At 43.2% G+C, this 26,953-nt stretch overlaps 2 protein-coding genes across 2 annotated transcripts in view; both read left to right on the forward strand.

Moving 5' to 3' along the window:
* The first annotated feature begins 122 nt into the window (after positions 1–122).
* Positions 123–20,629, forward strand: actn2b (actinin, alpha 2b). Its single transcript, XM_079280560.1, has 21 exons — positions 123–441; positions 5,953–6,067; positions 6,287–6,406; positions 6,541–6,627; positions 6,766–6,853; positions 7,549–7,627; positions 10,645–10,726; positions 10,945–11,030; positions 11,270–11,362; positions 11,678–11,908; positions 12,140–12,287; positions 12,674–12,824; positions 14,971–15,079; positions 15,870–16,010; positions 16,266–16,448; positions 16,717–16,851; positions 17,186–17,365; positions 17,812–17,958; positions 18,567–18,632; positions 18,718–18,876; positions 19,049–20,629. Exons 1-21 carry the CDS (start codon positions 310–312, stop codon positions 19,205–19,207), a joined length of 2,691 nt encoding a protein of 896 aa, XP_079136686.1. The 5' UTR covers positions 123–309; the 3' UTR covers positions 19,208–20,629.
* Positions 20,630–21,353: 724 nt separating this feature from the next.
* LOC306785667 (ryanodine receptor 2-like) overlaps positions 21,354–26,953 on the forward strand; it is a gene marked incomplete at both ends in the record, with an annotated part of 52,063 nt that continues 46,463 nt past the window's right edge. The window contains 11 exons of the mRNA XM_079280123.1: positions 21,354–21,401; positions 23,233–23,352; positions 23,618–23,722; positions 24,372–24,446; positions 24,767–24,845; positions 24,989–25,101; positions 25,294–25,417; positions 25,761–25,857; positions 25,952–26,026; positions 26,398–26,554; positions 26,715–26,879. Of these exons, the coding sequence (XP_079136249.1) occupies positions 21,354–21,401; positions 23,233–23,352; positions 23,618–23,722; positions 24,372–24,446; positions 24,767–24,845; positions 24,989–25,101; positions 25,294–25,417; positions 25,761–25,857; positions 25,952–26,026; positions 26,398–26,554; positions 26,715–26,879 (1,158 nt within the window). The remainder of the gene's footprint in view (positions 21,402–23,232; positions 23,353–23,617; positions 23,723–24,371; positions 24,447–24,766; positions 24,846–24,988; positions 25,102–25,293; positions 25,418–25,760; positions 25,858–25,951; positions 26,027–26,397; positions 26,555–26,714; positions 26,880–26,953) is intronic.

Here is a 26,953-nt window from a genome sequence, read left to right on the forward strand (position 1 = left end):
GTGTGTGTGTGTGTGTGTGTGTGTGTGTGTGTGTGTGTGTGTGTGTGTGTGTGTGTGTGTGGGGAATTTTTTGGGGGGAGGTATGAGGGTGTCACGTGACTGTTCGGTACTAATGATAACTTCGCTTGTTCATCTGTGGCAACCAGGGCCAGACGACTGTCGGGTCGGGAGGACACGGGCAAGCGTGAGAGAGAAGAAAGAGAGAAGAAGAAGCGGCTCACAGAGAAGAAAGTCAGGCTACTCATCGTCAGCGTTACATTTGATCAAGCAGTTGAGTTTCAGGGGAACAGAAAGTAAACCGGCGCAGTGATGATGATGATGACCCAGGTTGAGACCACGGTGCACTATGATAACGGCTACGAGTATGAGTACATGAACCAGGAGGATGAGTGGGACAGGGACATGCTACTCGACCCTGCCTGGGAACAACAGCAGAGGAAGGTAAGTCAAAAACACCGATTTCTAAATAATACAATTAATATATCTGGGATGTGTGATGGGAACATTAGAGGTTCGTTTTTAAAGTGAAAACTCTATTTGACATTTCAATTTAACGCTAATACTCTGCGAGTAAACAGTTTTTTTTTTACAGTATCGGAGAAGTTTCTAACAGGGCCAACATCAAGCTTACCACAATTAAAGAGCTTAGCTTCCGGTTAACACTTTCAAAATAAGACATGATGGCGAACATGACGTTTTCATGAGCGTTAATAAGTGTATTAAACGTGGCAAATAAAATTACATTGTTACTTTATCACACACGCCGATATAATGAGGCATTTGTCTTCAATACTTGCCGATTTATGTGTGTAACGTTACAGGAAATGTAACGTGATGTGGGGAAAGGCGCTAGAAGACACACCTTCGTCAACGTTAACTATAAACTATCAAAGAAGTGAAATGAACATACAGTTTTATTTTGCAGGACAGCATCACTTAACTTCCGGTGTGGTTCTAATTACGTGCTGCTGACTTGACGCATCGCATGCCGGGCGCGTCCATGGACGGACGGATGCGGCGGGTCGTAGGTTCCGGGCGGCTAACAATAGCGCTGCCTTCCAGCGGCTCTCCAGACTGCTGCCGCTCCGCTGATACGCGCGGAATGCGAGCTGTCAACAGATGCTCCGAACACATGATGACGCTCTCGGGATTAGAATGGACGCTGCATCTAATTTTAAACCTCGGGACCTAAAGGCATTACAGCAGGGTTAATCCAGTGTCCTTGGTTTGGAATTCTTTTGTTTATAGAAACCAGGGAGAAATATAGTACCAGCAGCACCGGCTCAACTCAATATAGCCTCGGCCTCCCACATTGCCAATTGGTTTTAGGGCTTTAAAAAGTTGGCCTGGGCCTTAAACTGCATCTCTTTGCACAACTGGAGGCCGCCAACTCTGGTGCACATAACCTTCTTTGGCCCCCACGAGGATGACAAAACGGTGTATTTGTGGTAACACAAGGCAGCAATAGGTCCCTGGTCTATATCCACAGCTATTTCCACACTGTTTATCTTCTTACTGATTGTAATTTGACGTTGACATGTTGGTCTGGTTCTCGGAGCAGCTGTTTAAAATGATCAGAATAGATAAAGCACCAGCAACACTGGTATTGTGTTTCTATTTTTTTGCAAGGTGGGATGCGATGACGTCGCTCTTTAGACAAAAAAGCTTTTGTTTGCTTTTGTTAATTGTTTTTTTGTTTTTCCAAATAATGTCTCTCCAGTAGCTTTACATCTATAGTCTCGCTCAAGCCCCGGGGCAGCAGCCTTCATTCAAATCCTACTAGCAGCTTTCCTTCAATATTAATGTGAGCTTCGAGAATCTATTAACCGACTCAGACGGCTACTCCTTGAGTGCCCATTCATGTTACAGAGCCTCTGTTCTTTTCAATATGTTAAACAGTCGATTCTCATGTATTTTCCATCCACCAGCCTGCCAGCCTCTGACCTAGCGAGGCCCCCAAAGGCATCAGTCAGTTCAGTGACAGGAGTGGTCCTTTCTGGATGAGATTCATAATTATTTTTAGCTCTAACCGTCACTGGTCGGTAGTGCTGCAGAGGGAGGCAGGGGGCTTTGAAAGTGGGCAGCAGCAGCAGGGGTCGGCGACTGTGGACAGGGGTACAATTTGCAGGCCACGTTTTTTTTCGAATAAGGGAGGGCAGCAGTTCAATGTCACATACACCCCGGGGACTCACTCAGCGTGGCATGTGATGGCCTTTACTGTAAAGCCTGCGATATTCTGTTCTCGCACGGCACCCAGAGGGGAAAGCCTTAGTGGCTGGCTGCATGGGCACCTACATACACCCGCACTGAAGTGCTAAAACATCTTCCTCAAGCCATGTGCTTTTGTTGAATTTATACATTAGCCAATAGGTCTACAGGTGTTAAAACATACTCATGTAAATATAAAAGTACAGCTCATATAAAATGACTGAGCTACTCGTTAGAAAATACATTTGCCACATATTTTTCTTTCTAATCTAACAGGATGAGAATACAAATTCAATCCACCATTTTATCAGAAATGCAAATAAACTGCCAAAATATTCAAAATGAAGTGAAGCCAAATGTGAAAAAGGCAAAAGTGAAACCAGCTAAATTTGCTCCCACTCTTTCCTGAATGACTTATCAACTGCTAATACATGTTTTAAAATCTCCCGCAAGCATCATACTTCAACCACGGACATTAAAAGTACTTCAAAAAGTACTTCAAAATAGTAAAATACTCATTCAGACCTATTTGTTGGGTAGGAAAGTAAAGTCTAGCATCCACTTCGCTTCCATTGTAGACCATTTAAATATCTATGAAAATATAAATGTGATTTCTAGCCGACGAGGGTATTTAAATGTGTCATTGTGACAGGAGTTAACATGTGTGCCACCTTGACAGACCCATTCATTGGCCCTCAGCATAGTAATGAGCTGGAAGAACAGCACACGTGCTGTGATAAAGCTATCTCCCTGCAGCGGTAGCAAATCACATCCAAAGTGGCAAAATAGTGACATAAAGTAACGTGAGGTGAAAACTCTTTCCGCAGCCACGTGACATTTCCACTCATGTTGACACGCCGAGACGTTTTGGCATTTTTTTTTTTTCCCCTCTTATCATGAGCCACAGCAGAGCGGTCTAAATTTAACGCCTTATATCGCTTTGGAATGTGCTCTGCGGTCGGCTCCCAGCTTTCATCCATCGCTCAGCGCCCCTGAACTCTGTGGCTCGCTATTGACAGACTTCATAAAAATAGGAGTAGGAGAAAGACAATGAGCCTGTCTTAACTTGATTTACAGTATTTCAGTACCCCCCCCCCCCTCCATATGGAGCACATTAGTTCTGATGCTTGTGATCTGTGGAAATACAACAAAGAAAAAGTTGAAATCGGACACGATCATCGAAGGTTAATCTGAAAATGTAGCAGTGGTCAAACAGGTTAACGTCGATTTGGCTCATAGTCTTGTTGTGAAGACTTGTTAAGCTGTTAGCTGCCTCAGTTTGTTCAGGTCTACAGAGACGAATACCATGCTTGTGTTAAGGCCACAACTTCTGGACACAGGGAGAAATCGCCCCCCCCCCCCTTGCAGCCATGCTGTCTCAGTCGCCTCCAAAACACAACAGCAGGTTAAAGTAAAAATCAAATGGATTTATTATCCAAGAAGCATAAAAACAGTTACAAACCGAATCACACAATTATTAACAAAACAAACCTATATATATAAAATCAAATGTGAGATCCAATCCGAGCCACCCAGAAGGCTGGTCTGCCTCCTCGGTGGCCAGCAGAAGATCTGAAATTCCCCCGTGCTTCAAACCCTTTGTCCCCTCAAAGTTGCATTCCTCAGCTCATCGATCAGCTCACTGATTGGCTGAAGTCCAACAAGCCCCACCTGGGCCTATGCCCCATTGTCCTAAACTTCACACCTCTCCCTGCCACTTTCACACCACCCCCACTCCTGCACATTCCTCAAACCCCATCTCACAGACACTTAATGCATGAAATAAAACTTAAAACCCTCACAATTCCCCCTTTACTCACTCTTCAGAGTGAGTACATGAAACAGTTGTATCCATCAATGCATCATCCACTCATAACTGGTTGCCCTGTATATTAAAAGCATTTATAACAGTTCTCGTGTGGCATTGCTAAAGTAAGTACAAGCTGTTGAGGGAAAAGGATTATTCTTTACACATAGGTGTCATCATGATGTGTAAGCAGAATAGGTGTTACAAATTACATGCTAAAAACAGCAGACAACACATTGTGCCTCTAAGGTCACATAGTTCTGGGTGTTTCTTCGTCGTCCAATGGTGGGGAATTTGCTTTTCACTTCAGTTGAGTCTGTGAGTGCAGTGACTGTTCAGGGAGCTCGTTCTCGTGTGGGTGGTGAAGAGAACTGTCCATGACACCGCTCAGCTTGCCAGTGCCTTTGTCCTTTCCGGTTGGGGGTTGTGGAGTGGTTTGGGGGAAGGGGGGTTAATGCAGCCACTGTCTCAGTGGGTGTAACCAGCTCTGCTGCCAGGATCATCTGTGTTTTTTAAGTCAGTGAATTGAGTCTGACTTGCTGCCAGTCAGACATGTCCTTTCACACCATTCCTGGTCCTCGTACCAGAACACATGTGCAATCTCCACCTTTTACAACTCAGATTGTGTGGGAGACAGAGAAACAGAGACAGCAGTATATTTTGTCCAACAAACTCATTATACATTTCACTTCTCTCTCTTCTCTAAGCACACTCCAAGTTGATCACATTTTAATTGGCAAAAACTGCCTTTTTCAAGGAACCCCAATTTAGTCCACCCTTATATTTGCCTCTGGTTTAACAGGCTATTTATTTTTTCGCTGTATTCTCCATATCACATTGCGGGACTCTAACCCGGCCTCTCTGAGGTCTTATTTAGCGTGGGACTCCAACCCCGCCTCGGGACTCCAACCCGGCCTCTCTGAGGTCTTATTTAGCGTGGGACTCTAACCCCGCCTCGGGACTCCAACCCGGCCTCTCTGAGGTCTTATTTAGCGTAAATTTCAGGAGAATGCACTTTTCCAGCTACAGGTTACTCTGCGGTCTTTCTCTGTGCCCAGATGCGGCCCTAAGGGTCTATGCGGTCCGTGAACACTTTCGGCTAAGATTACCAAAACAGATTTTTATTAAAATGGCTCTGCTCACCTTTTATTCGTGTACACTCCGAAAGTATCCGCGGTCCCACATCCCCGTCTTAGAGTTCGTCAAGTCCCATCTGGGTCGCCAAATTTGTTAAGGCCACAACTTCTGGACACAGGGAGAAATCGCCCCCCCCCCCCTTGCAGCCATGCTGTCTCAGTCGCCTCCAAAACACAACAGCAGGTTAAAGTAAAAATCAAATGGATTTATTATCCAAGAAGCATAAAAACAGTTACAAACCGAATCACACAATTATTAACAAAACAAACCTATATATATAAAATCAAATGTGAGATCCAATCCGAGCCACCCAGAAGGCTGGTCTGCCTCCTCGGTGGCCAGCAGAAGATCTGAAATTCCCCCGTGCTTCAAACCCTTTGTCCCCTCAAAGTTGCATTCCTCAGCTCATCGATCAGCTCACTGATTGGCTGAAGTCCAACAAGCCCCACCTGGGCCTATGCCCCATTGTCCTAAACTTCACACCTCTCCCTGCCACTTTCACACCACCCCCACTCCTGCACATTCCTCAAACCCCATCTCACAGACACTTAATGCATGAAATAAAACTTAAAACCCTCACACTTGTAGTGTAATCCATATACAATGGGGTTAAAGTCTAACTTCAGAGCTTAGTTCGTTTTTCAAGCGATATGCATTCTTATGTGGTATTCCTTTTTTTTAATCATCTGTGGTGCAATCAGCAAAGCTTTAAAATGGTCATGCGCACAGTGCTGTTCATCTGTCTGGTAGTATTTGATAAAATCCCCGTTTAATTGACCTGGGTGTCCCTTTCCTGTTAGACATTCACAGCCTGGTGTAACTCCCACCTGAGGAAAGCCGGCACTCAAATTGAAAATATCGAGGAGGACCTGAGAAATGGACTCAAACTCATGCTGCTTCTGGAAGTCATCTCAGGTTAGATCACAAAGGATTATCTTTCTTTTATAACTTTATGTGTTCAGGATTTATTCTTTCTGATACAGTGCACATTTTATTCGCCGTGAGCTGAATTTTCATCAATGTAGTCTTCGATTTGGTGTCTTATTCTGCTCATGATGGGATACAATTGTTTCAGTTTGAGCACAGACGGCATTTAACATGTCTGACTCTGTCACATGATGTCCTGTTTTGCAGGAGAGAGGTTACCTAAGCCAGACAGAGGGAAGATGCGATTTCACAAGATCGCCAACGTCAACAAGGCGTTGGAATACATCACCAGCAAAGGAGTGAAACTGGTCTCCATTGGAGCTGAAGGTATCCCAACACCTTCCTGTATGTATGAAACATACTACAGGGAATCCGGTGTCCAATAGGAACTCACAAACAGAATAATACCGTTAATAATCACTGTAGTGCAAACTGATTGCAACAGGTTGTTCGCCTTTCAGAGATTGTGGACGGTAATGTAAAGATGACTCTTGGGATGATCTGGACCATCATCCTCCGCTTCGCCATCCAGGACATTTCTGTGGAGGGTGAGATAATGAACTCCAAATGATCCAAATGAATTCTCTGTCGACATTGTGTGTCCACTGAATGTCTAAACATTGAACAACTGTTACTATGTTCTCACCAATATGTAACCAGCTCCTGTGAATTCATTTCCTCCTCAGAAACATCTGCCAAGGAAGGTCTTCTTCTGTGGTGTCAGAGAAAGACTGCTCCCTACAGGAACGTCAATGTCCAAAACTTCCATGTCAGGTGAGTGTTCAACACATCAAACACTGTTATAATACAATCAATACTGTGAAAGTGTATGTGATTGACAGCTAATCTAGGTTGTCCTCTCGTTCTATACGGTCGTGTCATATCTCGAATGCCAATACATATTCCAAATACTTTTTTCATTTCAATTGGGCATACTGAGAAAATGATGACAGCAGCAGCTATAACAGTAATGTGGAGTTCGTAAAGTGAATACATTTATCTTAATGTCAGCAGTCAGTTCTTCCTGAGGCTGACTTTAAAAAGTAAAACATAGCTAGACGTGAGAATGGCATCAGCAAAAACGCTGCCACCAAGTGCTGTTGCACCTTTTAATAGTCAACGCTAGCACTGGACTCCATTATCTCTGAGCGGAGCGGGTCGTCCTCTGTAAAAATCGGGGGTTCGATCCCCGGCTCCTCCAGTCGAGGTTCAAAAATACTGAACCCCAAATTGCTCCCAAAGGCTGTGCCACCAGTGTGTGAGTGTGCTCGAATGTGACCATCAGTTTAGATCCTGATGGACAGGTGGCACATGCATGCATCAGTGTGTGTGTGTGCGTGCGTGTGTGTGTGTGTGTGTGTGTGTGTGAATGGGCTGAATGTTGAGATGTTTGTGTGAAGCGCTTTGGGTCCAGTCCGTTTACCGTTTGAACTGACATGTTGGTTCTCTCTGCTCTTTGGCGTGTGAAGCTGGAAGGATGGCCTGGCCTTCTGCGCCCTGATTCATAGACACAGACCCGACCTCCTCGACTACTCTAAGCTCAACAAGGTGTCGTGTGGCTTCACGTGTAACCAGGATGCTGTGTTTCAGCCCCTAAAACTAACACCACTGATTCCCACACGATTAACAACACCTCTGTCACAGTGTCAACTGATTAAAACAAATACAGACTCAGGATGATGTCACTTTTCATGGGCTACGTTTTATGACGTGTTGACTTATGTTGCGAAACACTGAGGAAAACGAGTCTTTCTCTAGGACTGGAGGTGCATGCTTTCTTTTTGGTTTTGAGTTTAAAGTAGTTTGTCGGGACTTGTGGCACTTTTGGATACACTAACGCCATGTGGCATGTCATATGAGTTATAGTTAGTTGGATGAAGTAAGCCGTCTATAAGAAGTCCACTCTGTTGTCACAGGCAGCAGCTGTGTGCAGTCATGTAATGCTTGCTGTAGATAAACAGTGTGTCATTTGGCGAATGGATTTAACGCGTCTTTAATCAAGTTATGTGCTTCTTCTTTACATCGTAATGTTTTTATCCTAAGTGCATTTATTTAGTGCCAAATCATGCGTCATTGTTCTTACCTAAAGCAGTCCACAAGTTTAGCATGATTAGCATGCACTGTGCCCATTATAAGATTGGATTTAATGGAGAGATGGCGTTTCATATGCAGATCACGGGATGCCTACATTTAAATGATGTCCAATCAATGCACAGTTTGACTTTTCTCATCCGGCATATCGGTGTGTGTGCATACTGCTTGAGCTAAAATGCTTTTTCAGGTCAAACAAGTCCACAGCCTGATTTAAATGTCGTGGGTTAAAAGGACGCCCAGGATTGTCAGTGTTTGAGTACAAACAGGCGAGGGCCTCAGTGAGCTGTGCTGCTTATTTGCAGAGCTACCGAGCCCAGCCGACAGCCCTCCAGTGTTAGCCGAGCAACAAGAACGCAACCTTTTCCCGACTGGGAGAAGGAGCTGTCTTAGACAGGAAGGCCGTCTGTGGGAAGAGTTGAGGCTTCTCTCTTCCACTGCCAAGTCTGTTTTGGTGTAAAACTGCAAGTTGGGGCGAAAAAATGACAATAGAGATTTGGTCCATATGGTTTTATTGTGATTTTTAATAATGATGTCGGATTGCTGAGCTCAAATAGGAACATTTACTTTAACCTCGGAACAAATTAGGCCCGGTACCGTATATATGTATAGTAGGGGAACACTATGGCCCATTTACGAAGAGTGACAGTTTCATTTGTTTTGGAAACAGAAGCGCTCTCTTTTCAGCGCACAACTCACCGGCCTGGCTTGGAGTTGACCCGGAATAGTCACAGAAACACGAGCCTAGTCCCCGCAGAGCTCGGGCTTAACTTCACCCCTCTGCTATTGTCCATGATGTCACGTTGTGTCCCCCAGTTATACTTCGCTGGGCCTCCATGAAAGGCAGGAAGATGTCTATGAGATGGGTATTATCATATTCGTCAGTCACATCTCAAGTAAGGGATGGTGTCGATTGGGGTTTGGGGTAGCCTTCTCGTCATTCATCCTTCCCACCATCAAGTTACCACCCTATACATCCATCTTTGTCTCCTGCACTGGATCTGTGAGCAGCTGGCCCTGTCATGTGGTGAGCCAGCCCCCCAGCCCCCTACCTTAATGGAACAGCGGCACAGAGATAGGGACAATAGCATCAGCATGATAGCATGATCCCTTTACCCCAGGGGTCTCGAACTCATTTTCACTCCGGGCCACATCAGCATCACGGTCGCCCTCAAAGGGCCGGTTCTAAATGTAAGACTGTAAATGTAACTTCTCCTAACATATTGGTAAATAACTCTCTCTGCATTTGATTATTGTTTATTCAAGTGTAAAAATATTGTACATGTAGTTATATAAATGTAAACATATATTGAAGCACATTTCTGTTATTATAACTTAAATCCTTTTAATTTAGGGTTAAGAAACCCACATTACTCTATCAAAGATCAAACTATTAAAGAAAATATCAAAGACAAATATCAAACACAAGTTATTACAATAACTTTGTTCAAAGCTTAAAATCCTTTCAAGGGTGCGTTTGCACAATCCCACATGAAGTATTTCATGTGTTTTTAAAGCCACGTTTGAAGTAGTCTTCAATGTACTCACAATACATTTCCATTTCAAATGTACAGTGACCAGCCAAAGAGCTGCTTCTGTGTTTAAGTATCTCATCATTATCATAGTTATGACTTTCTATCTCATAATTTCGACTATGGGGATATTTTTATTATCAAGTCTAACTTAAAAAAACAAAAACAAAAAAAAGAAGATTTTTTTCTTTTTTTTTTGTGCTGGCGGATTCGCGGGCCACATAACATGACGTGGCGGGCCGGATTCGGCCCGCGGGCCGGGAGTTTGAGACCCCTGCTTTACCCCATTGCACCCTCACTGACTGCCCCATTAGCAGGGAAGGGTTCGCCGTCAGCTGTTGGCTTAATGCACCACTGTCACTCTGTTAAAACACTTGATTTCTCCTGTCAGTCACCTGTGTGTACATTTCAAGAAATATATGATGTATAGTGTAGGGATGAAATGTTAGAGGATTGATTTACGAGCTGATTAAGTTGTTAACATTTACTTTTACTGTATAGCCGTTTAAGTAAATTATGAAGTCAAGATTACAAACATCTGCTGGTTTTGGATTCATAAATGTGAAGTTTTGCTTGCCTGTTATCTTCCCTCATCTCAAAGACATCACTTTAACATGACACAAACTAAAACATCAACTGAGTGATGTAAAAATAATCAATAACTGTGAATAAAAGTTCAACATGTGCATGTCACGGTTTTGAGAAGATTATAACAAATCGTTTTCCCATTGAGACTGGTTTGGTGAGACTGATCAAAACTGCAATCATCAACATGTTTAGTTCCTGATAAACATCCAGCTCCCAGAAAACTAAAACGAGTGCTGCTAAACCACTGTGCATGTACAGGAGGTGACGTGTCCACCATAGCATGGAGGTCAGCGTGGGGATATTTTAAGTCCAGTACTGCTGTTCAGTGATGTGGAATTGTGTTTCTGTATTTAGGATGATCCTCTGGGGAACCTGAACCTGGCTTTTGACATCGCCGAGAAACACCTGGACATTCCCAAAATGCTGGACGCAGAAGGTAATGTTTTATGGAGTAGAGTCTTCTGATTCACAATGTTAGCTTTCGCATACTCTTGTTCTTTGAAACGTGTGTTTTCGATATGAACTTCACTGTATGCATATGAGGCTATTTTGTCTGTTGGAGGTCGGTTTTTTTGTTTGCAATGTTTCAGCCTTACAATCACACTTGAAGTAAACATCTGCCACTTTCATTTTTCCCCCGTCTCGATGCCATAGATATCATCAACACCCCCAAGCCCGACGAAAGAGCTATCATGACCTATATGTCCTGCTTTTACCATGCTTTTGCTGGAGCTGAGCAGGTACAGTGGTTTAACCTATAACATCACTAATATCTTTTTGTTAGCTAACCCTACCCATATGCATTTTTGAGAACAGGTGCAAGAATATATCGCTAATATATTTAGTTTCTGTCATTTTGATCAACACTATCTATTGTGAGGAGGATGCTGTTGGAGAAATGGAAAGGCTCAATGGGAGCATGGGCCGCTGTGTTTCTTTGCCGATGTAATTACATTGTTGCGGTGCGCTGTGCTCTCAGGCAGAGACGGCTGCCAACAGGATCTGTAAGGTGCTCGGTGTAAACCAGGAGAATGAGAAACTGATGGAGGAATACGAGAGACTGGCCAGTGAGGTAAACATGAAAATCTTCTTGAATGATGATGACGCATGGTGCAAATGCAGTCTTTTTCAAAAGACAATGAAACTTTGGAAACTTTGTGGATCATGATATAACACAGTACATTACACTAAAGCTGGTCTTGAATCTAGTTCAAAGTAAAAGTGCAGATTTAAGTTACTGTTATGCATCGACTGATGTGATAACAGCGGAGACCCATCTGCTGAAGAGAAACAATAATTCATCACAGTCTTCCTGAAACACTGCTCTCTTAACATGGCGCTCTACTCGCCTCTCCACTGATTCTCATGTCGTCCGCGTGGTTCCCAGCTGCTGGAGTGGATCCGCCGCACCACTCCCTGGCTAGAGAACCGGACTCCAGAGAAGACCATGGCGGAAATGCAGCGGAAGCTGGAGGACTTCAGGGACTACAGGCGCCAGCACAAGCCCCCTAAAGTGCAGGAGAAGTGCCAGCTGGAAATCAACTTCAACACCCTTCAGACCAAGTTGCGGATCAGCAATCGCCCTGCCTTCATGCCCTCTGAGGGGAAGATGGTATCTGTAAGTGACGACTCCAAATTCCTCCACTTCCTATAATTCAACAGCCAAGACGTGTTTGTGATTGGTTGCACCCTTTCGAGGTAAAATCTTACACATGATGAAGAAGTTACAGGTTCTGACAGAGAACCAATACCAAGTTTTTGCAGCTTCAAATAATATTCATCTTTTCACGATCAATATCTTCAGTGAGTTCAGACTGTGATTTCTTTTTTTTCTTCATTGTGTGTACAGGACATAGCCAGTGCATGGCAGGGGCTGGATCAGGCAGAGAAAGGCTTCGAGGAGTGGCTCCTTACAGAGATCCGTAGGTTGGAGAGGCTCGACCACCTGGCGGAAAAGTTTCGCCAAAAAGCCACCAATCATGAGAACTGGGCCAGCGGTGAGTTGTACTTTTGGCGCTTTTAACTGTCTGCATGCTTGCTTTTGTACCCACATCTCCCTGCTGCAGTACGTCTATAGGTCTGCATATAGTACGTCTGTGTGTTTGTTGCAGTAGCTCCCTGGAATCTGTAGTCCTGCTTCTCTGGCTGCTTTTCAAGTGTTTCCACTAACCTTGGAGTTTATTTACACTTGTTCCCAATGAGGTTTGACTGAAGGTTTTAGAATCTGTCCCATTGCAATCAGCCTGTAGTGGACAGCAACAGGTCATTTTCTCCATCTTCAATGACCAAATAAGGCCTGTGTTTAGACCTAACCTACTAATCATCTTGTTGTTCCGCTCTCTTACCTCATCCCTTCCTCTCTTTGCATATCTGTGATATTCAGGTAAAGAACTGATCCTCTCCCAGAAGGACTATGAAACAGCCACCCTGACAGAAATCAGAGCACTGCTTCGAAAACACGAGGCCTTTGAGAGTGACTTGGCAGCCCACCAGGACAGAGTGGAGCAGATTGCCGCCATTGCACAGGAACTAAAGTATGCACTCCATACAGCAGACATTTAGTCAATAGAAAAATCAGCTAATGACATATTGTTTCCTTTTCTTTTCTCTCTCGTGAATATTACTGAAATAATATTTATGGCTTTAGACTCTGTATGACCTGCAAGGGCACCTGTCTGTATATAGTATTGAATGAAAGGCAACAAACAACATAAGCACAACACTGCACTCACAAAGAAAGGCTGTCCATCAGTGGTCCCAAAACATCTGATTTCTGTTCATGTTTGAGACAGAAGAAGAAGAAAAAAGGGAAAGGCAGTGCAGTCTCTTCGATGTGATTTGCATGTGAGATGATTTTGAACCACTCTGGGAAAAAAGGTCTTCATGAACATGACTTAAACGCTCTTTTCCTTAGTTAGGAACATGTCACTCTCTCTCAGTAGAAGGGTGAAGGGTGTAGTTCACGGTCGCGCTGACGTTCTCAATCAGCACTCAATGAGGAACACCTGTCCATCATTTCCTTCTCAGTCTGGGATTGGCCTCGGAGAACTTCCTGTTTTTGTATTTAATATGATTTTGAGAGCAGAAGACATCATTTCAGCTCACAAGCAAAATGGCTACTTGGGTTCTTCCAAGGTATGTGACGGTTCAATGACTACATTTGCTTCATTTTCTGTTCACGGTGTGTTTATTTTACTGTTGTTTTTGACCTAGCTGTTGTCTTTTACAGTCAGTTGCTCCTCATTGCACTGTGCAGCTGGAATGTCCTTTGCTTTCCTGCTAAAAAAGGTAAATCATTTCATGGTGACTATAAATGTACTTTGATGCTTACAACCTCTGATTTGAAATGTTCTCACACCTTGGCTCACTACTTTTAAATTTTTTTATTTATTTTTTTAACCACAAACATTTTTTCCCCTTTTAGGCTGGAGCCAGCATGACCCTTATGAGGGCAGTTTGTCTAACATGGAGGTCCGAGCTGTTCCTGCACTGTTTTCCAGGTTGAGGTACCCTGCTGTGGAGGACGTAGTGTATTCTAGTCCTGGTGCCTATCCAGCAAGCTCCAGCCTCTCTCCGGACATGTCCAGCGAGGCTTCATGGAGTGCTCCTCCTGTTTGGGATCCTGTGGAAGAGTCTGCGGCCGCATCCAGAAACTCTATGCCCACACCTTACATCGGCCCTCCCCCTTTCTTTCAAGCAGGCGAGCTTAAGCACTATGAAAGAAACTTGGAGCGCGGCAATACAGAAAGGGAAACTGAGGAGCTAAACTTCCCTGCACCACCACAACAACAACCTCAGCCTCTTCTATATCCTGGCTACCAGGCTGGTGAGTTGAGTCGGTACACGTCGGACCTTGACCATGGAAATGGAGAGTGGGAAACGGAAGAACAAGGTTACGTGCCACCGCCTCCCTACGCCTCAGCGCGCTGGGAGTTGAGGCGTCTGCTGCTTCCACGTCGGTCTCCGCACAGCCAGATCCACTCGAGCTGACACCAGCTGGATGGAGCCAGTACGACCTCTTCTTGACTGGTCAGCTTACTTCTGGCACGTACACTCAGTTCCAGGAAGACCATGAGAACGGCCGAGACTACTTGGACGAAGCCCATTATGAGAGATCCCGCTTCCCCACTCCGCCTCAGCAGACCCAGGACTACAGCAAAGCTTAACCAGCACTGTAGGTCGTTGAAACAGATCAGAAGAACGGTGACTCTAGTCTTCTCTGCAGTTCAGTTTGTTCGTGTGAATTTTGAATAAAATGCTCAATAACCTTGTGTTCTTTTCTATGTGGTTCAGATTACCTGCTTCAAATCTGAGGTGGGAGTTTATTAAAATGTCTCAAGTAAGTGGCTATGGATAGTAATCCTGGGTCCAGACTTTAAACTGTCACGCTTTCAGTCAGGGGGTTTTAGTTGTTTTTGTGGTACCTCACACAAACATTGAGGTAATACGAGTCAAGCTACCTTTATAATGCCTGGTTCTTATCTCCTGAGAACATTGCACACAATTTGCCGAGCTACACTTTTTATTTATTTTGTTTTGGTGGCTCAGTCTGACTTTGCTTTGTGTATCCTCTAAAAGCTATCAAATCGTTTTTAAGGCTGCCTAAATGCCTGTGGAACAATAACACAGTAAAGCCCCTTTTCACAACTGAAACCAGTTTTCTGTGCTTTGTTTGTCCAGTGAGCTGGACTACCACGATGTGGCCGCTGTGAACCAACGCTGTCAGAGCATCTGTGACTTGTGGGACAAGCTGGGAACCCTGACTCAAAAGAGGAGAGAGTCTCTGGAGGTGAGGGCAGCATTCAAGTCGGGTATCAATGACTCAATGTGACGGCCGATGACTGAAAGGCATTCATATCCGCTCTACAGGTTCTCACATAAGGTTACTTTTTTCATTCGAGATTAAGTTCTTCAAACTTTAGGTATTTTAGGATAAGTTAGTAAGTCTCCACAAGAGTGTGCTAATGTTCCACATGGACCCCACCAGATGAAGAATGAAGTTGCATACATAACCAGCTTAATCAAAATGGCAGTGTAAGCATATTTGGATATCTGTCAATGACAACTGGACAGTGAAGACATAAATGATTGATGAGGAGCGAGAACTGGATCCCCTCTAAAGTCCCTGACCCAGATAGGGTGGAGGGGTGGAGGGGAGAAATAGATGCAGGAGTCCTGTCCAGGAGGTGATTGGCTGAGAGCCCACTAGCCACTTCCTCTGATCCATGCGGGCCATTTCAGACCTGTGAGGGCCCTGGGGAAAGGGCCAAGGATTAAGTCTGAATGACGGGAACAGAGGTCTGTTTTCTGTCCTCGCGCTGGCTGCTGAGGGGAGAGATTCTGTCAGGAACAACAGAGCCAGAGTTGGAGGCGAACAAGGCCACACTAATGTTATGCACCCTTGGATTAGTCATTAAAACAGGTGAGGGGATGTTTGTTGGGGATTTGTATGTGAGATATGAAGGCTATGACTCTTCCTCAGTTGAGGGCATTATGCTGAGCTCGGTTGGATATTTTGGGGGTTTACCTGATGTAAAAATATACAAATCAGACATTGTGATATCTTGTAATCCTCTCAGCGGACAGATAAGCTGCTGGAGACTATTGATCAGTTGTTCTTGGAGTTTGCCAAGAGGTTGGCCCCTTTCAACAACTGGATGGAAGGAGCCATGGAGGATCTGCAGGACATGTTCATTGTGCATACTATTGAAGAGGTCCAGGTAGGCTCTTCAATCGCACTGTAGACTCGCACACTTACTGCTATTCTGCTTTCCCTTCACAGTATAATATAGCTAATGTTAAAAAAAAAAAAGTAGTTACGATCAACCTGCACATGATTTCCTATGATTCATGTTTGATGTGAAGTAATGTTGATATACCTGTCACACTCAAAAAGGAACATCATTGTATCACTTTTGACAAATATGAAATTTTAATAAAATTACAGGACTTCCCCCTTTTTTTCCCCATTTCAGAGTCTAATCGCAGCTCATGAGCAGTTCAAAGCGACTCTTCCCGAGGCGGATGCAGAGAGACAGGCCATCTTGGGAATTCACAATGAGGTGCTGAAAATTTCGCAGAGCTATGGGATCAAGGCCAGCATTATCAACCCATACAGCACCCTCACAAACGAAGAGCTGCTGAACAAATGGGAAAAGGTAGCGACGGCTTTAGAACTCGCTTAACGACTCGCATAGCGAGGAATAAAGTCATTATTCAAGATGGCGTTCCTCCTTCATAATTAATGCTTTTATATGGACAGACAGCCAGAGTGCTGCTATAATGGTTTAGCACTGAGTTGAAGGACTTGGCAGCCAGATTGAACCTAAAGCATAATGCAAGTATAATTCAGTTTAATGTGAATGGCTCCTTCAGGGGGGGGGATCCAGCTTCTTACAATTCAACCCTTGTCTGTGTGTTTTCTAGGTCAAGAAGCTGGTTCCTCAGAGGGATAGTGCCCTCCAGGAGGAGATGGCACATCAGCATGCCCATGAAAGGCTGAGGCGGCAGTTTGCCACCCAGGCTAATCTCATTGGACCCTGGATACAAGCCAAGATGGAGGTTAGACATACAGGCTTCATGAGCAATTTAACAGTCATCTTCATCTAATCAAAGATGCATCAAACGTAAGATGATTATACTCAACAACTGTACATTAGGGAGGTACAATGGTGGTTGCTGCCTTGATAATGACGATGATTAAGTATTGCAAAGTATTATAATGCACATAAAATATTCCTGAATCAAATGATATAGCTCCTGGCAGAATTTACTCTTAGCCACATGTAAATGACTTCCTCCTGTATTGGTGAGCAAACCATGTGATCTTTGGACGAGCAGTGCATCATCCGAATTGGTCCAAACATGAACCTTGTCGGGTGTGTTATCCCGACAGGAACTTGGGCGCTGCTCCCTGGAGATAGGAGGCGCCCTGGAGGACCAGATGACACAGCTGAAGCAATGCGAGCACGTCATTGTTGCTTACAAGCCCAACGTCGACAAGTTGGAGGGAGACCACCAGCTAATCCAAGAGTCCCTGGTGTTCGATAACAAACACACCAACTACAATATGGAGGTACGGGGCAGTGGCAAACAGCATGGACATGATCACTGCATGCATGTACAGTATATTGTAGCTCTGCATTAATTCTGACATTGTGTAAATACATTAAAGTGACGTGCACATATGTTTGGTTAGAAGGAGAGCCCACCAACTCACAAACTGTGAAATAAGACAACTCGGTCATTTCTTTCTTTTTCTCACATGCCAATCAGAGCAGCCTGGGCTAAAATATGTAAACATGTTCTAGTAGAAACCCAAAATACAAGTATGAACCTGAAAGAGCAATATGTCTCCTTTTTAAAAAACAAACATACATTTAGATATCCAGTTTTTTATATATATATCTATATCTATATCTATACCTATATCTACATCCATCCATCCATCCATCCATCAATCAGACTCCTCAAGGTGTGTCTTCTGTGTTGACATGCCTGCTCTTGTCGCCACATTGACAGCATATTCGCGTCGGGTGGGAGCTGCTCCTCACGACCATCGCCCGAACCATCAACGAGATAGAGACCCAGATCCTGACCCGGGATGCCAAAGGCATCAGCCAGCAGCAGATGAAGGAGTTCAGATCCTCTTTCAACCACTTTGACAGGGTACAGCTCATTCACAGTTTCACATCGCTGGAGTCAGTTTTTTGGGGCAATTTCAGTGACTGGCCCGACGCAATCAGAGCGATTCAGAAGCAGAGGATGGTGGCGGTGGTAGCCCTGTAGTTAGAGTTTGCCCTGTAGCTTTCATTCCAGCTCCATCGGTATTGTAGGAATTCAACATACTGACTATGCCTCACCATGCTGGAGTAACAGCGGGGATGATACACCTGCCAAATATAAATTCAAAATATTGCTGATGTCCCAGATAAGAAACTTGAGCCTGTGTATACAACAACACAGGTGTAGTGTGGATATTACAATTCGTTGCTGTGTTTTTAAGCTCTCAGGCATCAGTTATCATAACATTTTCAGCATCTTTAATGTCTTATCACAAAACCAACTATTTATTTTATCACAGTGCAAACGCCTGTCAGTGTTGCTTTGGATAAAGTTCTTTAGGATGTAGTCTTACAATGCTGCCGTCATGTTTTATGACGTATTGTAAAGCATGTTGTTCTGTACGTATATGATGCATTTGGCCCTGTAATCTCCTCTCACTCTACTTTCCTCCCGTCTGTATTGTGAACCTGAAAATGTTCTTCTGACTGTAGAAGAAGAATGGAGCAATGGAGACTGATGACTTCAGAGCCTGCCTCATCTCGATGGGTTATGACTTGGTATGATGTTTCAAATGTGGTTGGGGCTTTGTTATCAGTTAGTTACGCATATACTCGGCTCATTCTCCATCCATGCCTTTCTCAGGGGGAGGTGGAGTTTGCCCGTATAATGATCCTGGTGGACCCCAATGGTACTGGAAACGTCTCTTTCCAGTCTTTTATTGATTTTATGACGAGAGAGACTGGTGACACAGACACCTCCGAGCAGGTTGTGGCATCCTTCCGGATCCTCGCAACTGACAAGGTATGTGTGTGTGTTAAGGGAAGACATTCTTAGCCAGCACTAATCTATTCTTCATTATTTGCAATGGTGTGTTGATTTTATGATTTACAATTTTGTTCATGAGCTCAAAATGGAAAAAGGGGGAGCGTGAATGTTTGTTGAAACATGTCTAAAGCGCATTTTCTCTCCACAGCCCTACATACTAGTGGAGGAGCTGAGGAGAGAACTTCCCCCCGAGCAAGCAGAGTATTGCATCATGAGGATGCCGCCTTACTCCGGCCATGGAGCACCACCAGGGTCACTGGACTACACTGCCTTCTCCACTGCACTCTATGGAGAGAGCGACCTTTAACCGACTCGAAACACTCTCCATCTACTGACCGTGTACCTAACCCCCCCCCCCCCCCCCAATGAATTTAAGGAATCTATACAAAAGTTGAATCAAATATGTTCAGTTAAATGTTTGTGACCATACCAGATTTTTTGATGATTGTCACTTGTCTTGGTCCTCTTGAATGAGAAATGTCCCCCTAAACAAATAGAAATTGCCATGTTTAAATTATATTGAGAGAAATAATGCATTGTACATTTTGTGTTTGTGCAGAAAGTAAGGTTCTGTGATGGAGGTAAACCTAGAAGAGAAATGTACTCGAAGAAAATAGACACGGAGTAATACTTACTAATAAGCCAACAGAATCATGGTGTTTCTTCAGTGTCAGTTGAAGAAATTTGACATAAAAGTCCTGTTTCATCTAGCAGTGTCATGTATTGTTTTCATGTTTCCTTGCAGTGCCTCCTTTTAGGGAATACTGTCATCTGATAAGGCATTTTGAGATCCTTTTAAAGTGAATTAGAAAGGAGCCGTTTCAGACCTACTGCCATGCAACAACAAACGGTGTAGGAAACGGGTTCCCAAAAGTCTATAAATATACCAACCCAACAGAGGGAAAGAAGTGGGAAACCACATGATTGCGAAAGTAAATGTTTCCAATTGCTCAGTGGTTTAAAGGCAGAGAACACAGAAAATTAAATGTGCGGTATCGTATTTTAGGATTAAACATTTAGTCAGGCATCAGCGCGTTAAAGGTTAAGTACACCGATGAGGAAATAAAGATAAAATGAAGCCCACGGGTCCTGCTTGAAGTTTTGGCTTAAAGAACAAATTGTATTTCGATGGTCCATACTATCATATGCAAATATGGTCTTTAAATAAACAGTAGTGGCAATGATTTAACCAGAATATGCTAGTTATGTATATGCGCATAACACCATTTCCTTATGCAAATTACTTTCTGCTATAATAAATGTAATTCTCTTAATGACAAGAATGATGAATCAAACATTTTGTGTGATGGTTTTCACATCCATTGGCAGTTTGTAAGTCATGCTAGAGTGCTAGAGTACTGTGGAAGTCATTAAAGTGACTTTCTGTGAAGAGGATCATTGGCCACTTCACACATACTGAAGCCAAGGCAGTGGAGCACATTCATTTAAAATCTCAGTTTAGATTGCTGCAATCCCCTGAAAAATGTACTTTCACTGCAACAAATTAACCTTATGTTACTCACCACTGATCTCTGGATCCAAGAGATGTTCTCAATTTTGGTGAAAGCTTTGAATTGTTGGTCCGAAAATAAAGATACTCCGGCGGTACTGACACCTTGGAAGACGTTTGCTGGCTCCGTTTTCAACGAATTCAGTGAGTTAAACGTTGTACTTGAAGGTGATGGGTTAATTCAATTGATAAAAAAAAAAAAGTTTGTGATTCAAGCAATTAAATGGAATAAATCATTACTTGTACCATGTGTTTTTTTTGCAATTTGTCACCATATTAGAACATATTTAAAGCCACATGCAAACCAAATCCGTCAAAAGTCACAAGACTGGAACCTGCTGTCACACCCGAGGCTGATGTCTGATGCTAAGAAAGATGTACTTACAGCAGTAGTGGTTGTGCTTTTACTTGGTAAAGTAGAAGAATAGTGATATCTGCAATGCTATCTTCTGAAGCTGCAATTATTCCTTCCTTATTCCTGTTTGGTGTAGGAACTTTTCTACTTTTCTAGAGCTGCATCAGTCATTCAGGTATTTATCCGTTTATGTTACGGATTAACTATCTCCTAATAACTTCTAAAATGATTCCTGGTAAGAACTGCGTAATTTGGGACAAATAATGGGGAAAACCGAGACAGTTGGAACACTTACACCTTGTTAAGCTCACAGACAGAAAGTTAAAGGTCAGCGAAACATACAAAAAAAGTGAGCTCTGTCTATATGAAGACTATGGTAGGTTTGAAGAAATAAATGACAACTTGAGTATTTCATCCAAGTACTCCCGCCAAAATAACAGCTGTAAAAAAACAAAAAAAACATGGAGTGGCAGGGTCCTGGATTTGAACAGCTGACTCCGCCCACATGATCAGCTGTACACCTTGTCTGTTCCTCCCAGTCCTCAGTGCCACCAATGCTCCTCAAGAGTGTCTACTTTGTCTCTAATAATGGCCGACACTGGAGAGGGAGATGACGAATTCCAGTTTCTACGAACGGTGAGTCAGCCATGTGTCAAACTAGTTGAAATGAATTAACAGCTAATATTTGGTCAAGCTAGAAATGATGCGTTGGCTAGCCGAGCTAAACTAACTAACTTTAGCTCCAGGGGTGTCAATAGTTACCTAAACTTAACTTAGCTCTTTGGAAGGGCGCTAGTGATACAATGTGTCATATTTTAGTTTTAAAGCGTTTACGGTTTAGTTCAGATTTGAAAACTGTTCACACTTTGTTTGTGTTGCGAGGGCTAGTCCTCTAAAGTGTAACATTGTTCTCTCAGTATGAAAAAGTGATGTTCGCTGCACATTAAAGTTAAGTTACATTTTTAAGTTTAACACTGGCTACAGATACCCAAGTAGCTCTAGAACGTTTTCTTTCATTATTGTGTCACCTCCGTTTTAATATTGTCTACTTTTACTGAGATATTGTTGTAATAGATAAACATAACTAACTTTAGTTAACCATCAAAATTTAGTATCACCTTATGACCTAAGGCTTCACTTAAAGTTCTTTGTTTTATTGAAATGTTTTATTTACAAGTATAAGTAACATCATATAGGTTCAATTAATAACCATCACATTTCATTTAGAAGTGTGCGCTACTTTTGTGCACTTCTCCCAGCAGCATTTTTGCTATCTTCATCAGTTTGTTTATTTTAATCACCGACAGTAAAGGAAGACCACAAATGGCTTTTTTTTCCACCCTCACTGCAAGATGCTGTCATGTTGTAAGTCGTCCCCTCACAGCTTGTTATCTTTAAACTCTGATAAGGACATGTCATAGTGAGAGTGTCTGGTGATACAGGCAGTGATGCAGATGCGCTACTGAACCCAGGAATGATACACAGATTGAGACGTTGAGTCATTTTGCAAGATCAATCCACAATATGAAATTGCATAAGATATCCGTGTTATGCTGGGTTTCCTCCAAGAAATTGTTCAACCGAGGCTAGAATTCCATCCTGGGCTAGAATTTAGTTGACAGGAAACAAAGTGGCTAAATGAATGGCATTTTTGAAATAATACATTTGCTTTTGTCCCTGAAGTCATGAAAGTGGCATCATTTTTATGATGTAAGTGCAGGGGGTCCTCGTTTGAGACACAAGGTGTTCTGCCTCCTCTTTGTTACATCACCCTGAAACATACAGATTGGAATAATAAAGACCAGCGTCAGTTTCAAGACCCTTTCCAGTCAAATACACGTTTTTCCAATTGCCCGGGCTTTGGACATTTGGATGAAGTCTTGTAGCATCGTGACTTTTCATTTGCCAAATGCACCTTGAAGAAGAGCGGAGTCCTGTAGCTGCCTGAATGCCCCACAGTGCCTCCGCATTGGGCAGTGTGTTCCACTGATAGCAGAGCACTGCTGATATGAAGAGTGGAAAGAAGGGTGAGACAGTGCACTGTCTTCCCAATATGGAGGTATGCAGCCTTTATAGAGAGGTGTTGGGAGACCTAGTTGGACTTTGTAGACCAGTCGTCTGTTGTCCTCTGCAGTTCTTTAAATAGATGTGAAAAGCCTTATTCCTTTGACGTGGTCCATTGGGCTTTGAGATAAGATACATTTAGAGAGATCTACTGTAGAGAGATCTGCTGTACATGCATTTACAGTAGGGTTTGGTGATTTATTAAGGCTCTGCTCTTAGGGGCACAATCCATCTTTTTATACAGACTGTATATTTTCATGTCATTTGTTCAGGGTTTCTGTAAGTTATTTCTAAAATATTTGTGAGCTGAGTGCAGTTTCAATATAATCTGTGACTCTTATGCACACGAGAGTTTGTGCTTACTGGTGGCATCTCTGTGGTTGTGTGTGTGTGTTTTTCGCAGGGAGACGAGGTGGTTTTGCAGAGTACCTTCACCTCCCATGAGGAACACGTGAAACTCTGTCTTGCAGCGGAGGGATTTGGCAGCAGACTCTGCCGGCTTGAGGCCACTTCTAACTGCAAGGTACAGAGCCCCACCTCAATGAATGACTGTCGCTCCTCATTGCCAGAGCAGTCTGTTTGTCAATTATCGTCACGCTTCGTCTCTCTTGAAATGTTTGGGAATATGATGTGTAAAATTATGCAAATGCAGATTTTGCCCCTATTACCCACAGTTTGCCCGATTCCCAAATTTGCTGTGGTCTTTATCACTGCTGACAACATTGTTGGCCGGTGGATGGAGTAGACAGATATGACACACATGCTCTGCTGCCTTTCATTTCTACCAGAATGTGCCTCCAGACTTGTCTGTGTGTGGCTTCGTCATGGCCCAGTGTCTCTCTGTCCGAGCTCTGCAGGAGATGCTGGTCCACAGTCAGCGCCTGGCTGCAGAGGTGAGACTCTTCTCTTCCCGTCTCTTCTTTTCTCGTCTCCCAGTGCGTCTCAACACTCCTAAAACAGATATTACTTGCCATTTGTCAATGTTATTCATTCTATAATTTATGTTATGAATTGGATTTAATTATCATAAGCAATTAATTGGAATTCCAAGATGCCACAGATGCTTTCGAAACAACACCGCCACAACAAGTCGCGAGGTTCAACGGACCTCATTTCAGCCTTAAGTAAAATAAATGCTGCTGTACTAAACTACGGTACTATTCTGTGAACTGATTTGATTTTCAAATCATCTGGAGCAACAAGATAAACACAATCGTATTGCACAAGAGACCAACAAAGCCATTGTAAAGCTGGAACAGCTGTTGTTGACCAGATATATAAAATAGGAGTAGAAGGGACATTTCCATTCAAATCCACCTCGCTGGATGGTCAGAGCAGCGGCCATGTTTATGTGTACTGTTGCCATTGCGACCGTTGCAGCGGGCAAACTTCCGTGTAACTTCTGTTTAATTATTATTTGCCATTTTCAGATTTATATATATTTGTTTCTATTTCTTTCTTTTTCAGTTTATTCACTTTTCACAGCACTGCTATTGTGTCTACTCATCCTCTTGAGTTGAATAATGTTCATGTGAGTCACAGGTGGAAGCTGGAGGAAGCCATCGCACCCTTCTATATGGCCAGGCTGTGTTGTTCCTACACTCGTACAGTGGCATGGTGAGTCATCTTGATACGATACAGATATAAATCACAAAGTCTTTATTTGCCGACAGTTCTTTTAACTTATTCTTGTAAGATGGCGCCGCCGACGATGGCGGCCTCGGTACTTCGCTCTCTCGTACTTTTTCTGTTTTTGTGTGTTTGTCCTGTTTCCAGCTTGTTTATTGTAAATTTGTGTTTGTACATTGAGAGCGGAGTGGAAACCGGAGACAAATTCCATGTATGCGTAAGCACACATGGCCAACAAAGCTGATTCTGATTCAAAACATTGGTTCAGATGTTCACTGTCACTTATCTGTTGTTTATTTCACTCCCAGTATCTCAGCTGCTTGTCCTCATCTCACGCTTCAACAGACAAACTGGCTTTTGATGTCGGTTTGCAAGAGGATAAAGCAGGTATTTGGTGTTCGGCCTTTTTAATGAAATCCACATTCTAATAGTTTTTATTCTTTATTCTAGATACTTGATTTTTTTTTTACCACACGATATATCATGTGGAACAAACTTTCCTTGGTGTGTATTCTGTGTGTGTGGCTCAGGTGAGGCTTGTTGGTGGACTGTCCACCCAGCATCCAGACAGAGGTCAGAAGGTGAGAAAGTGCGTGTTGGAGATGACCTCATCCTGGTCAATATTTCCTCCGAAAGATATCTGGTGAGTCAGTAAAGCGACTAAAACCATGATACAATCGGAACCCTGAGTTTTGTGAAACCGTTGCATTCTTAGTCGTTGGCAATCTGTCTGCCTCTGATGAAATGAGCATAACTGTTTATGATAACAGCTATTACAGGAGAACAATCAGAAGTTGTATTCGTTCTCGATGAGCCCGTATTTGTGTCTTCCCAGCACCTCTCCTTTGGCACCACATTGGACAACAAGAGCTTGAGTGACAGCCTGATTGTTAATGCAGCCTTCCAGCAGACTCTCTGGAGTGTTGCTCCCATTTGCTCTGGGAGTGGAGTTGCTCAAGGCAAGTTTCTTTCCTCTTTAAGCATATTGGAAAAAAAAAAACTTAATTTTTGAAGGATATAATCCGAGTGATTGTCCAAGAAACGTGATTAGTCAAAGAGGTATTCCACATGTAATGTCCCCTGATGTTCGCCGTGAGTCCCAATTAGGTTGCAAATGTTCAAATGCAGACTTTTAAGGATGTTTGTTAGCACTCAGTATAAGAGCTGTACCTACAATCAATATGAAGCATGCCCTCTGCTGTTTCGCTTGTAGTAGTTACCCTCGTTTGGATACCAGTTGTTTCAAAGATGCAGTAGAAATGTCTCTTTCAGTGTATATTTTGTCTGTTGTGCTAATTGTAGGATACCTGAAGGGGGATGACACATTGCGGCTGCTCCACAGCCATAGTGACGCATGTCTGACTATTCCGTCCACAGAGCAGGGAGAGGAACTGCAAAGGTCAGTTGAAAAGACCAGTCTGCTGTCGTGTCAGCTGAAAAAAAAATGAAAAAAAACAATCTGTGGTCATGTTGTTGTTTTTTCTTAATTTTAGGATCATGCATTATGAGACTGGATCAGTTTCCAGCCATGCCCGCTCTCTCTGGAGGCTGGAGATTCTGCGTGTTGTGTACGTATACAGGGGATGTGATGATCCGCCCACTTTCAGTTTACAGTTCTCAACGTAATATTAGAAAACGATACATTTTTATAAAATATGAATATAAAGAATGCACTCATGAGCACAGTAGTTGGTTGTTGTGAATGTTATGTTGCACACATTGCTGCTGATCATTGCCAGAGCAGAGCAGAGCATTTCTGTTTTTGTTGTTTTTGCCCAAAAAGGCTGGAACCATATTTAATACCACATGCCCAGAATGGAATTAGGGTTGCATGTCCCTTGCTTTCTCCCCAGCTGTTTCAACAATACACATTTCAGTTTCCTTCAAAGGAAAACCAAAGAAAACCAACTAAAAACACAATGCTCTTGATGTACCTCAGTTGGAGCGGCAGACATGCATGCTGGGGGCAGCCTTTCCGGCTCTGCCATGTGACGACCGGGAGGTACCTGGGACTTACAGAGGAGAAAGGGCTGCATCTGGTCGACCGAGACAAGGCTGATGTCAACACAACCTCCTTCTGCTTTCGATCATCAAAGGTCGGGAGTCTTGGGAGAAATATCCTGCCATTTGTTTAAGGCTGCAATTATCGATCCGCATTCCAAAATATCCTGTATAGAATGTCATCAGTGTAGGTACGTTTATTATCTGACAGGAACACGGTTTGTGATGCATTCAACAAAAGATTTCCGCCCACAGGAGAAGCTTGACACTGGCACAAAGACTCATATTGATGCCATGGGGATCCCAGAGATCAAATATGGAGACTCCATCTGTTATGTTCAGCATGTAGAGTCTGGGCTCTGGCTCACCTACCAAGCTATTGATGCCCAATCTACACGCATGGGATGTGCTCAGCGAAAGGTAAACTTTTAGATTAGAATACAAGTTTTGTATTGACTATCTTTTAAGAATGTTCAATGCGAAAATGTATCGAA

This window comes from Melanostigma gelatinosum, assembly GCF_949748355.1.
Source record: "Melanostigma gelatinosum genome assembly, chromosome: 12".
Taxonomy (NCBI): domain Eukaryota; kingdom Metazoa; phylum Chordata; class Actinopteri; order Perciformes; family Zoarcidae; genus Melanostigma; species Melanostigma gelatinosum.

Coding starts and splice junctions, on each gene's coding strand:
- actn2b (XM_079280560.1), top strand. CDS start 310: ATGATGATGATGACCCAGGTTGAGACCACGGTGCACTATGATAACGGC. Junction 6,854..7,548: donor GTCCAAAACTTCCATGTCAG/GTGAGTGTTCAA, acceptor TGGCGTGTGAAG/CTGGAAGGATGGCCTGGCCT. Junction 15,080..15,869: donor AGAGGAGAGAGTCTCTGGAG/GTGAGGGCAGCA, acceptor TAATCCTCTCAG/CGGACAGATAAGCTGCTGGA.